Source organism: Elephas maximus, chromosome 21 (assembly GCF_024166365.1).
Source record: "Elephas maximus indicus isolate mEleMax1 chromosome 21, mEleMax1 primary haplotype, whole genome shotgun sequence".
Lineage (NCBI taxonomy): Eukaryota > Metazoa > Chordata > Mammalia > Proboscidea > Elephantidae > Elephas > Elephas maximus.
Window position 1 is genome coordinate 49,081,809 of NC_064839.1, and position 13,665 is coordinate 49,095,473.

Consider the following 13,665-nt stretch of genomic DNA (forward strand, 5'->3'; position numbering starts at 1 on the left):
CAAAAGGTCAGCAGTTCAAATCTACCAGCTGGTCCTCGGAAGCCCCATGGGACTGTTCTACTCTGTCCTATAGGGTCGCTATGAGTCGGAATCGACTCAAAGGCAATTTTTGTTTGTTTGTTTCCGTCTTCTCTTTTTCTGAGGTTACTGCCACAGTCTCATGTTCCTGGTTTCTTGATGTCCATCCTGCACACTGCCAGCAGAGAGAGCCTTCTAAAGCAAAGATATTTTCGTGCTATTTCTGTATTTAAAAACCCTTAAATACTGGTTTAAGGATGAAGTTCAAAGTCTTTCTAGTTATATTCAAGATCCTACCTATTCTGACCCTATCTATGTACTTCTTCATCATGCCTTTCATCCTCCCCACTCTTGAGGTAGCCTAAGTTTTAGCCACATTTCTGAGTTGTGTACAATTATTGGAATGTACCATTGTATTGGTTAGGTTTTTCTGTGTAACAAACTACAGCAAAATTGTGGCTTAAAACAACAACCATTTATTTAGTTCACAACTTTCTGAATCAGCAGTTTTGGTTGGGCCCAACTGGGTGGCTTTTCTGGTCTTGAAAGGGATCCTTCATATATCTGCAGTCAACTGCTGATAAGCTAGGAAGCTCTGTTTCTGGAAGGTAGCTGGATGTCAGCTGGGGTTTTGGGGACAAGTGGGTTATGTATCACTTATCATCCAGCAAGCTATCCAGACCAGTTCAAAGCATGCAAAGTCTCTTGTGGCCTATGGTTAAAATTGGCCCGTCATTCCCACCAAACTTTTTTGGTCAAAATACAACATCAGGCCAGACTCGCAAGATCACTAAACAGGCGCGACCTGCCGAGTCACATCACAAGGCATGCGGGTACAGAGAAGGGGAAACGTGTGGCTAGTTTCACAGTCTTTCACAGCCATGCTCTCTCTCTCTCATTCTTCTTTGTCTGGCTAACACCTCCTTTCTGTAAACCTCAGTCTAAGAAGGAAGTGACACAGTTTGAATCAGTTCCCTGTCTTACACACAGCCTCTATACAGATACCATATAGTATTTAGATTCCCTTTTCCTCCTCAAGTCCACCACCATTGTCTTCTCTTTTCTAACTGCCTCTTTATTTGGCCTTTTACACAGTTAGAATGCATATATCTTCAGTTCAGAAACTTTCTTTGTATCTCTTTACATTCCTGGGGCCCAGAAGAATACCTAATACGTAATGAGTCCATAGAACAGGAGCCCTGATGGTGCAGTGGTTAAACACTCAGGGGCTTACCAAAGGGTTGATGGTTCAAACCCACCAGCCACCCCATGGAAGAAAGATGTAGCAGTCTGCTTCCATAAAGACGACAGCCTTGGAGACCCTATGGGGCAGTTCTACTCTGACATATAGCGTTGCTATGAGTAGGAATTGACTCGATGGCAATGGGTTTGGTCTGTTTTGGGTTTAGAATTGAATCATACTTATCCATGAGGATCATCCAAAGTTCCCCAGGAAGAGCCTGGGTTGAAATCCAGTTACTAGCCCTGTGTGTCCTCATTGGTTGGATGACCTATGTGAGGGTCAATTTTCTCATTTATAAGATTGAGGTAATAATACTAATAGCCACTATATAGGGTTTTCATGAAGATTAATTGACATAACACATACGCCGTTTGCATACTGCCTATCATATTAAAAAAATAAGGGCTCAGTAATTGCTTGTTAGTTGGTTTTGCAGTAATAGCAAGTAGATTTGTGATCACCTGCTCACAGATCATTGCACAGCCTCACTCTCTACTTCCAGGCCTGCCCATGGAATAGGCTGGACCATCACACATCTCTATGTCATGCCCTAGGCCCATGTAATGCATCAGACACCCTCCAGGAAAATTAAGACTTTCCTTTACCCATCCCCAACCTGCCTATTGCACAAGTCCACAGGTCAACTGTATATTCTTTTAGGAGATTGGCCTGACAAGTCACCTTGGCATCATATATAAAGGCTCAACCACAAATATTCAAGCATGTTCTAAGCACAGCGACTTGTTCATCTGCAGTTGCAGGCCCTCATAAGCACGGTTACAGCTTCGTAAGATGGATCAACATATACAAATACACAGTTATGTATTAACATGGTTACACACATGCACTTAGATATGCAGGTGGTGTATGGTTGCCAGTCATATCAGCTACTATGGCTCCTAGGTGGTCACCGTCCCACAGAAGCACATGGTTTCAGAACACAGACAAAATCATTAGTCCGGACGTGATCAAAGATAGACACAGCCACTAATACAGAGGTAGACATTTGCCAGCTAACACACAGTTATAGACGTGCATGTAATCAAAGACAGAGGTAGAGTCATGAACATAAAACCTTCATTGAAAAAACACTTGTGGTTTCTCTCAAAGTAAGGCAAATTTAAGGGTTGGAGAAAAAGGGATGTCCTGGCCCAAACCAGGCCTTTAAGCTGCCCACCATGGTGGGTCCACAGTCACACAAACATGGCGGCATCTCTACAATCAATCACCCACTGTCCCTTCCAGATGCTGTTTCCTGAGACTTAGGCCACCTGTTCCTTAGGCACTGTGGACCCAGCGATAGGAACAGCCGTACTTGCTGCAGGCCTCCAGGAGATATGAGATTTGGGGAAATGGGCTGGCAGCTGTGAGCTTGACTATGGGTGAGCTGGGAGAACCCGAGGGGACTTGGCCACTCTGAGCACCCATGAGGATGAGACTATCATCCCTTCATGGGCTTGGAAGTGTGCCTTTATTCCAAACAATGCAAAATCTTTTACCGATGCTACAATATGCTTTTTCATTACTTCAGACACAGTTACACATATATTGTCATAATAAACTGAAGCCCATGTTTGTCCTATTACAGAGTCAAATCACCAATTCTTACCACTGGCACAGGATTTTAAATCTTTTCAAAGTGCTTTCCCAGACATCTTCTCATTTGAGTCTCAAGTTGTTTTTATTTCGTAAATAAGATTTGTATATCACATATATTTTACATATTTACAGTTCTTTTTCCATTCTCTAATAAACCAACAGAATATTCATAGATGTTGCACATGAGTTTTTTATGCATATAATCCACAATGGGAAGACAATGAAAATCCATCCTCTCTTTCTTTGTGTGTGTGTTTTGTTTTTGGTTGGTTGATTGAGTGTTTTTTGTTTGTTTTTAACCCTTCTACCATTTTCTTCTCAGTGTCTTATACATATACAGACTTTAGTTTTCTGTCTTTGCCTGAATTTTGAGTCTTTGGTCTTCCTAAAAACCAAATGGTCTTTTACTTGGACTTTTTTATTGAGATTTGAGTCTTGTTCTCCTATGCATTTTATAGTTCACCTAGGATATAATTTGCCTGCCTTAGTCAGGGTTCTCTAAAAAACAAGAACCAGTGAGATATAGATATACATGGTGAGAGAAAGATAGATTTAGTTTAAGGAATTGACTCATGCAATTGCAGGAGGTTGGCATGTCTAAAATCTACAGGACAGGGACAGGCTGGAGAATCCTGCCCAAAATTTTGTGTCCCAAAATTCTTAAGTCAGGTGGCAGGAGCAGAGAAGAGAGAGTTCTGGAAAAATGTCTATTTATAGTCTGAAGGAAGAATACACCCTAGGGAAAACTCCCTTTTTGCTTTTAAGGTCATCAACTGATCGGATGCAGCCCACCCACATTATGGAGGGTAATCTGCTTTACCAAAGTCAACTGATTTAATCACATATAACCACTTCATAACAGAGTCTAGACTAGTGTTTGACTAGAAAACTGGACACCATAGCCTGGCCAAGTTGACACATAAAATTAACTATCATAGGTCTCAATATAGTATTTTATATATCCCTACATATTTTATCATATATGTTCTCTCTGCTAGGTAGGCGAATTGGAGCAGCTTACATCATCTCTCTGAATTCTACTTTCCTCACTGGTTAAGAAAGACTAAGATATACTTGGGAGGTTGTTCAAATATTAGAGCCAACAAGTGTAAAATGCCTAACACATTGCTACCACGTGACAGGTGCTCATATATTGTTGCTGCTGTAGTTGGTGGTAGTGGTGGTGATGGCAGAGGCGGAGGAATGATGATATGGTGGTAGAACATGGCCTTCACAACCATGTTATTCATGACTGCCTGAGTGTGCCTCCAGCTGATAGACCCATTTAACCTCATCTTTGCTATTGAGCACTTGAGTTGTTTTCCATTTTTACCCCTTATTAAATCTGCCCCACTAAACATCTTCCTGCATACATTTTTATTCTTCTTTTGAGTTTAGCATTTGGATGTATTTCCAGGACTGAGATTACAGGGTGATGGGATATGTACATTTCTAAAAAAAAAGCTCTCAATAAATATTGCCCAGTTGCTTTCCCACCAAATCATGAGAATTAATATTTATGGAAGCGTGCATAGCTGGAGTTGTCTTTATGTTTCCTGTTTGACTTTGTTTATGTATATTTCCCTTTATACTCTAAATGACATTATCATATATATGCATATATTTCTTCATGTATACACACACTCATACACTTTCATGTGATTTGTATGGTGTGTAACTATCATTTACTATGTGATTTTGGTCAGGACTTGTTGCCCTAAGTTTGAAATGCTTTCTTCTGATGATATACAAGATAATTTTAATCAGTTTGTGACATTAAATGAGATCAAATTATATTTCATTTCCAATTCTCCTTCAGTCCATCTGATCATATCAAGGAAAGTCTCAGCTTGGTGCTAATAACTCTTTAACAGCTCTCTAATACTTTCCCATCTGCCTTTTAAAAAAGAGAGGGCAGGTCCCACATAAAGAACTTTCTTTCCAGAGGCACCAGTTTCTAGGTAGAATTTAGAACATCATTTTGTCTCCAGTATGTTTATTTTTATGTTTTTCATATTGTTATGGAAAGCAACACTGGTATGTTTTTAAAATAATGATAGAAAGTTTTCTTTTTGGACACACGGGTTTAATTTAAAAAGTGAGTTACAGACAAGGCGGAAATGATGACAGTTTACTTCAGTGGTTGAACTTTGAGAAATACTACTTGGGGGAAGTGCCTTCCAAAATCAGACCATCACTCCATTAATAATAACAGCAGAAGGTCCTTTCACAAATGTTGACTACAACTGCCCATCAGGCCTGACATAGTTTTGGATTTTGTAATTGCCCCTCCATCCCCGTTCATTTGTGAGTGTAGGGACCTTGTAGTTGGCAGTGAGGAGAGTATTTTCGTATACAGTGAGTTCTGTGGGTTCCTGACCAGGTGAGTAATCCATTCACTTGGCCAATTAAAAAAAGGTACTAGAAGAGCACTGGAGGATGCATAAGTCAAGACTGACATAGTGAATAGAATGATTCAGAAGACAGGATTAAATAGCTTAATGATAGTCATTGTGAATCACGACATCAGCCTCAGTATGATTCTAACAATGTACTTGCTAACGCTAATTAGGTTTGATAGAATAAAATTAACAATATTCAAACAACTGTATGCTTTCACAACAAAGGAGCCATATTTTAGAGCAGATGGATAGATCCTTTCCATGGGGGATTTTAGTCAATCGGTTTTATTTTCTCTTTTAGGATATATTTAAATTTGCAAGAACTTCTCCAGTCCCAAGACAAAAGAGGTCCATTGTGGTATCTCCGATTTTGATTCCAGAGAACCAGAGACAACCTTTCCCAAGAGATGTTGGCAAGGTAAGTCAGACAAATGGCAAAAGCACATTTTTATTAAGAAATGACACACAAAGCAAGCTGACTCTGACTGTCGGAGTGACCACCTGGAACTGCCCTCATGTCCTTTGCAGTGAGAGGCCAAATGATTTTGGCAAGAAAGGAATTTCAAAAGATCATCCAAAAAAAAAGATGAGATTTGGGAAAAAATAAAATTTAAAAAACAAAATGGAAAGCTTTGAATATCCTGACTTAGAGATGTCCGTGGTAGATAATGATGTCGACGTTACATCAGGAGGATGCCATTGGCTAAGCACTGAAACTGTTGCTTTTCTAGATGATGTCCAGGCGACCATTCAGATAGAGCTCCTTAGGATACCAGTATGTTGTATGATCTTTCTATTGAGACCCTAGTTTTCAAATGTATAGGTTGAGAAACACCATTGGGTCAGTTCTCTAAAGACTAAACCAGCTCGAGGGAACTAAATCATACTTACCAAATCCAGAAAACACTGTTGAATGAATCAGAACAACATTCTTCCCTGTCCACCCCCCACCCCCACCCCCTGGGAAGAAGTAGTCATTGTTAGATGGGGGCAAATACTAATATTGTCTTGTCAACACATTTTGTCCCCATAGGAAAGTCTACAGATGGCATTTGTGGTGAATGTGGAATATGAACAGTGACTGAATGGTTTTAATGGTGGGTGCTAATGGATTATTCATTCATTCATTAAACAAATAAGGAGTACCTCTTCTATGTCAGGCTCTAAACTTGGGGCTGGGTGAATACAGTTATGGACAAGCTGACAAAGTCATATTGTGCTAGAGCTTATATTGTAGCAGGGAGACAGACATTTAGATAACAAATAAACCAGAATGTTGCAGAGTATAATGAATGGTATATAAGATCGGTGTGGTCGGCTGAAAACCCAATGCCTTCGAGTTGATTCCAACTCATAGCAACCCTATAATGCAGAGTAGAACTGCACCATAGGGTTTCCAAGAAGCGCCTGGTGGATTCCAACTGCCATCCTTTTGGTTAGTAGCCCAATGTTTAAGCACTATCCCACCAGGGTTTCCATTGTGATAGGAGAAGAAATAAATGGCAGGACCAGTTGGAGAGGAAGGTGAATATTTTGCACAGATGGCAGGAGGGCTGGTCAGAGCTGGAAGCATTTGAGCAAAGGCTGGAAGGGTGAGAAAGGGCCAGTCACAGGAGGAACAGAGTAAATGGCAAAATTGCATGAGCAAAGGCAGGGAGTCCGGAAAGAACGTCATATATTTGAGGACCCAAAGCCAGTGAGCAAGGTAGGGAGTGGTCAGGGTTGAAGTCCGAGAGACCGACATTATGTACAACAGAACAAAACATTGGTCCTACGCCAGTTCTGTGATGTTTGGTATATTTGAGCCCTTCGTTGCAGCTATTGGATCCAGATTTGAACAATATATTATGTGTTCTTCCTACATATTTGTTCCCCTGAGTACATTTGGGTAGTTTTCACAAGTCTCTTTTCTTGAGATATTTAATGGGAGTGCAGTAATAAGGGACACTTAGGGGCCTCCTTTCTCAGAAGGCAATTTGTATCCAAGCTGAAGGCTCACCTTCTCTTTACCCGTTGTGTACCGACCACACTGGTTTGCCATATGGATTCTCTACAAAGCGACTGCTTTTCTAGGTGTAATAGTAATATCACAACGCACCAGAGTGTCCTAATTCTCCAGTTGGTTTTTGCAGAATAACTTCACTGCCTTGCAGAAACTGTCCATCCTTTTTATGCCTTGGAAGGAACATATTTTCCTCGTTGTGCCTGCTTGTTTATATTCATTCATTTTACGCTATAAATCTTATCCTCTTCAGTTCCACCAGTAGCTGACAAGCCGTATTCTGCAACATGGGAAAACATATAGGTATCTTCAGTTGCAACTGTGGAGGTGAAAAGAAGGGAATGGAGACCAAAGAGGCCAGGCTCTGGCCTCCACATATCACTTGTCGCCCACCCAAACTTTCTCGGGCAGGGCAGCTCCAGTTTTATAAATATTACATGTTACACTTCGTTAGAGAATGCTGTTTGAAGAAGAGATCCTGTGCCTATAAAAGTACAAAGACACCTGTCTTCACTTGGGTTCTCCCAGAAACAGACTCTGAGACAAGCATTCCAACACAGGCAGTTTATTTAGAAGATGAAGGGCACATACTAAGGGAATGAGGAAGAGCAACGGGGAGGGGAAGGCAGTCAGTGAGAGGCCTATTTATCAAGCCAGCTACCACTGTGGGTGACTGGAGTGGGAACCCATGGGGAAACTCTCGGAAATGGTGTGAAGCACAGTCATCAAAGTTCTCCAACCCAGGAGGGGAGGTAGCTGGGGTATTTATACACCAACTTCCATCAGTGGTTGGTTGAGGGCCGCTGACAGTGGTGTAAATTTCCTAGCACACCTGGCCTTCCCTGTGCCCTGTGCACAGGCAGAATAGCTTTCTGAGTCTTGGGGGCAGAGACCGCAGCCAGAAAGATGCTGTGCAGCAGCTAGAAGTCACCTGGTGTGCACTGAAGAGCTGAGGGCCACAGGATGGGGACAGGTCACCAGCAGATTCTATTCCATCTCTAAACTTGATAAAAATGCTTCCACATCACAGGCTAGGTGTTCTCTGTCTTTTATTGACCAAAGCACCTAGCAGAGCCTCTGCCACTTACTTGATCCTCCTCTGCTCCCATGTCATTTCCTGAACTCACTTTCTTGTGTCTGGTGACTTTGAACCCCACTGTACTTGCCTCTTTCCTTTAATAAGTGTTTGCTGCATCCCAGTAGGGCAAATCTCTGAAATTCCATCCAATTTATGTCAACAAGCATATATTCAGCATGTTCTATTTACAAAGCGCAGCGCTAGGGGCTGGGGACTTAATAGCCAAGGAAAGAGACAGGATTCTTGATCTCATAGTTACAAAGCAATGGAAAGATATCATCACACATTTATCATCTCCAGTCCTATGCTAAGTGCTTCTCCTCTACTATGTTGAATTCTCATAACAGCAGCCCCACAAGGATCATCTTCTGACATGTCAAATAAGGGTAAGATACTCAGAGGGTTGAAGTAAGCTATCCAAAGTCACACAGCCAGTTAATAGCAGAAACAAACTTTGAATCCACTGAGATTTAAAAGTCTGTGTTAACCAATACGCTCAGGAGCTGCTAAGTGTAATCTGAGAATCTGCTCCCACAGACTGAAATATCCTTGCTAAAAATTGCTCTCTTTATAAACAGCATTTAAAGTAAGTGTAATTCTTTGAAATGCACCAAAAAATAAGACGGGTAGAGGGCTGAATCGATGGATAGGCACATTATAAAGCAAGCGTAACAAGTTAACGTCCAGCTGGTTCTGGCTCATGGCAACCCCACGTGTGTCAGTCAGAGTAGAACTGCTCCATAGGGTTTTCAAGGACTGACTTTTCAGAAGTAGGACTCCAGGTCTTTCTTCCCAGGTACTTCTGGGTGGACTTGAACCTCCAACCTTTCAGTTAACAGTCCAGCGCAGTGACTGTTTACATCATCCAGGGAGTCCAAAACCAGTATAGTAAAATGTTAATGGTGAAATCTAGGTTGTGGGGTGTACAGACGGTCACTGTAAAATTTGTTCAGCTTTTCTGTGTGCTTGAAAATTCCATAATAAGATGTTGGGGAAAAATTAAGTGTAATAAATAGAAAATTATCAGGAAGGACACAGGAGTTAACATGCTGGCACAAAAGCACTTTTTTGGGTTTTTTTGTGTGTGTTTTGAGAATGTGAATGGAGACTAAGTATCAGTTTCTTGATTTTCTTTGTGTCACAATTTATCACAATCTGGATTCCTGTAAAGAAAATAGGCCTACACTCCAAGGAGTAAACCACTGATAGAAAGAAGTGCAGTAAGCTCCCCATCTGTGGAGGGTTTTTCTCAGCTGGAGATCACGCCTATAGAACTGCACATCAATGGAAAGGCTACGGAGGTGGCTCTAGGGATCATACAAAGTCTTGACCAATGCATAATTTATGATCCACCAAGGAATTATTTAGTTGGTAAGTAGCTAAATTACTGGGACTGCGGGGGAAGGGTCTTTTCCATCCTAAGGGAGTCTCTGGGTGGCTCAGCTAAGCACTAGGCTGTTAACTGAAAGGTTGGTAGTTCTGATCCACCCAGAGATGCCTGAGGAGAAAGCCCTGGTGATCTCCTGGTGATCTACTTTGGAAAAATCAGCCACTGAAACCCTAGAATGGAGCACAGTTCTCCTCTGACACACATGGGGTCTCCACGAGTCCCCTGTCGACGCGACAGCAATTGGTTTGATTTTCATTTTCATCCTAAGAGAGAATCATATTATAACTCTGACATTTCATTCCAATGCTGCTTGTTTAACCAGTTGGCTGGGAACCCAGGGGGTGGATGAGCCAGCAGCCCTTTGGGAGCAGTCTGGGACACGCCTGGCCATGTTGAAATGAGTCCGCCTCCCAGTGTCTGTGCTCGTTGCTGTGGCACATTCTGCCCTTGACTCTCTCTCCACTTTTCTCAAGAATGGGTAGAAAGCCCGGTCTCAAAGACATTTCCTCAAACCTGAGCTTTCATTCCCAGTTTTGAATTCTAGACAGCAGGGAGGGACTGGGAGTATGTGCCCCAGGGAGAAATGTGCAGTTCCCAACGTGGGCTTCCTTCTTTATTTTTTTCCCCCCTTCCCCTTCAAACTGTGACTAAAATTTGGGCCATAAATAATTTCTCAGTTTTACCAACTTTTGACTGATAAATATTTGATTGCATCTTTAGAGATTTTTGAGTTCTTGGGCCCGGTTGATTGAGAGCAGGGGCCTTTAAATCTCTGAGGCAGCGAGGAGGTCTTTAGGAGATGTATTTTATTCTGTTTTATATTGAGTTTGAAAGGCAAGTCATTTATGAAATGCTTATTAGAGATTCTACTTTCATCACAAGCCCTTTTCATCAAAACCAGTGAAAGTACATTTTACTGAAAATCCTTTTCTTATATCCCTATAAATTGGCAGAATGGGGATTTAGAAGGACATCCCTAACCCAGGATGGAAGAAATACGTAAGTGGGCCATGTGCTTTTCGTAAAGGGAATCAACATAGATCATTAAACCAAATCATGAAAACCACTCAACCAGAACTCTGCTTTGATTGTGTCGGGAGTGTAAGTCATACATGTGGATAATTTACGGCGGTGCCTAGAAATTCCTCAGAGTTCTAGGCACATAGTTTATTAGTGGTCTCCCCACAGCCAGGTACTCGGCATCCTTCTTCCATCTATGCCTACCTGTGCTAATAGCTTCCAAGAAGTTCAGTGGTCTTGGAGATTAATTTGTTTTACTCTATCTAATGGTTGGCTAATCAAAAGGTTGGTGGCCCAAGTCCATCCAGAGGTACCTAAGAAGAAAGGCCTGGAGATCTACTTCCAAAAAGTCAGCCACTGGAAGTCCTGTGGAGAACAGCCCTACTCAGACATCCATGGGGTGACCATGGGCTGGAGTCTACTCAACAGCAACTGTTGGTTTGTTTTATCTAATAATCATTCGTATCACTGTGAGAACCCATGGGTGCCCAGCTGTATCTACGGAAGCTGGAACAGAAAGTTGATGCTATCTTCTTCCTCCTTCAGGAAATGTAGATTTAATGGGTTTTGCTCCAACCTATTAGCCAAATTTTCTAATGTGATCACCACCACCTCTTGACTCATTAAAAATCCATTGTTTCACACTTTGTTCAAGTCTAACTACATGCCCTTTTCTCAGAAGTGTACAGATGTTTAATTTCCCCCCTTTTAAGACAGCTAGCAATTTTATTCAATAACTAAAACTTACCATTGGCTAGCGTATGGGAAAGAAATTAGAATACAGAGGCTCTTAGACGCCCAGGAAGTTCCTGGGTGTTTCCAAAGGTTAACACCCTTGACTGCTCACCAAAAATTCGGAGGTTCGAATCACCCAGAGGCACTCAGAAGAAAGGCCCATAATCTGCTTCCAAAAAATCAGCCATTGAAAATCCTGTGGAACACAGTTCTACTCTGATACACGTGGGGTTGCTGTGAGTTGGAATTGACTTGACTATGACTGGTTTTGGGTTTTAAGATGCCCAGACACCCAGTGCTCTAAAATCCTTGTTGGGGTAAACATCAGAGTTTATGTCTGCATTGAGCAACCCCTCATCACACATATAACCTTTCCTACTCCATACCTTTGAACTCTCCCCTCTTTGTGGGACCCACCCTCTTTACTCTCACTCACTGAGGTGGCCACTGTTTACATTTCCAGGCTGCACTGCCCAATAGAACACCCATATCAGTTCTCTATATTGTCCAATATGGTAGCTACTAACCACATGTGGCTGTTGAGGGCTTAGATTATGGCTAATGTGACTGAGGAACGGAATTTTTTCATCTTAATTAATTGTAATTAATTTAAATTTTAAAAACATACCCCGCTCAATTATTAGAAAACTTTTAACTATGTTTGGATGAGCTTGGGCATGTGAATTTATCTTTTCTAATGTAAATGTCATCCAAAATCTAAATAGAGATCAAATATTTCCACAAATATAATGTTCAAATTGAGATGTATAGCAAGTGCAAAATATACACAGAATTTGGAAGACCTTATGCACACATAAAAAGAGAATGTAAAACATCTTGTTAATGATTTCATATCGATTCCATGTTGAAACAAAAATATCTTGGATATATTGGATTAAATAAGATGTGATTAAAATGAACCTCACGTGTATATTTTTACTTTTTTTTTTTTTAATATGACTACCAGAAAATTTCAGATTATTTCTATGACTCATATTATATTTCTATTGGACAGTACTGGCCTAAAGCCTATTTCCTGTATTGTCTCCTCTTGGAATTTATGTCAGATCTTCTTCGTTTATACCCCATAAATGACACTTAATACTTTTTGAGCAGCAATATAGTTCTTTTTGTATTTTCCTTATCTTCTCATCAACTGTAATTCATCAAGTATAGGCACGCAGCACAGTGCCAAACACATGTAAGGACTCAAATATTCTTTAGTCTGAATTCTACCCAGGTCTCTGGCTGGTTGGATAAGTCATTCACTGGTTGCTAATTAATTAAAGTGATCATAGCCTGGTTTGTTGTTAGAATGGAATTAACAGACCATTATATGGTCAGTCTGGATATTTCCAGCAAATTTTCATTTTCCACAATGGCAACGAGGCCACCAGATAAATTGCTGGGCAGTAACTATTATGACAGGTCATGTAAGCATCATCCTGACAGTTAATGACAGATTTGATGGAGTCTGTGTACGTACGAGTGTATATGTGTGGGTGCATGTATATTTATGTTTATATACACCTATGCGTGTGTGTGTGTATATATGTGTATGTGTGTGTGCATATATGTATGGGTATATATATGTATGTGAGTGTGGGTGTATATATATATGTGTGTACATGTGGGTGTGTATACTTATTTATTTATTTATTTACATAGAGAGAGAGAGAGAGAGGTGGAAACTCTGGTGGCGTGGTGGTTAAGAGCTGCGACTGCTGACTAAAAGGCCGGTGTTTTGAATCCACCAGGCGCTCCTTGGAAACCCTGTGAGGCAGTTCTACTCTGTCCTATAGGGTCACTATGAGTCAGAATCGACTTGACGGCAACGGGTTTGGTCTGGGTTTATACAGAGAGAGAGGCATGTGTGGGTATATACAAATGTGTGTACGTGTATGTAATACGTGAGTACATATATAGGAGTCTCTGGATAGTGCAGTTAATGTGCTCAGCTGCTAAATGAAAGGTTGCAGGTTCGAGTTCACCCAGAAGCACCTTGAAAGAAAGGCCTGGAGATCAACTTCTGAAAAATCAGTCACTGAGAATCCTATGGAGCACAGTTGTACTCAGATACACACAGGGTCTCCATGAGTTGGAGTTGACCCGACAGCGATCGGTGGTTATATATATACGTATGTTATTCGGTGCCATCAAGTCAGTTCCAACTCGTAG

At 41.2% G+C, this 13,665-nt stretch overlaps 1 protein-coding gene across 2 annotated transcripts in view; it reads left to right on the forward strand.

Annotated features, from left to right (window-relative positions):
* CDH13 (cadherin 13) overlaps positions 1-13,665 on the forward strand; it is a 1,228,073-nt gene that overhangs the window by 522,972 nt on the left and 691,436 nt on the right. For both annotated transcript variants that reach the window (XM_049863997.1, XM_049863996.1), the window contains exon 4: positions 5,564-5,680. In XM_049863997.1, coding sequence (XP_049719954.1) covers positions 5,564-5,680 — 117 coding nt within the window. The remainder of the gene's footprint in view (positions 1-5,563; positions 5,681-13,665) is intronic.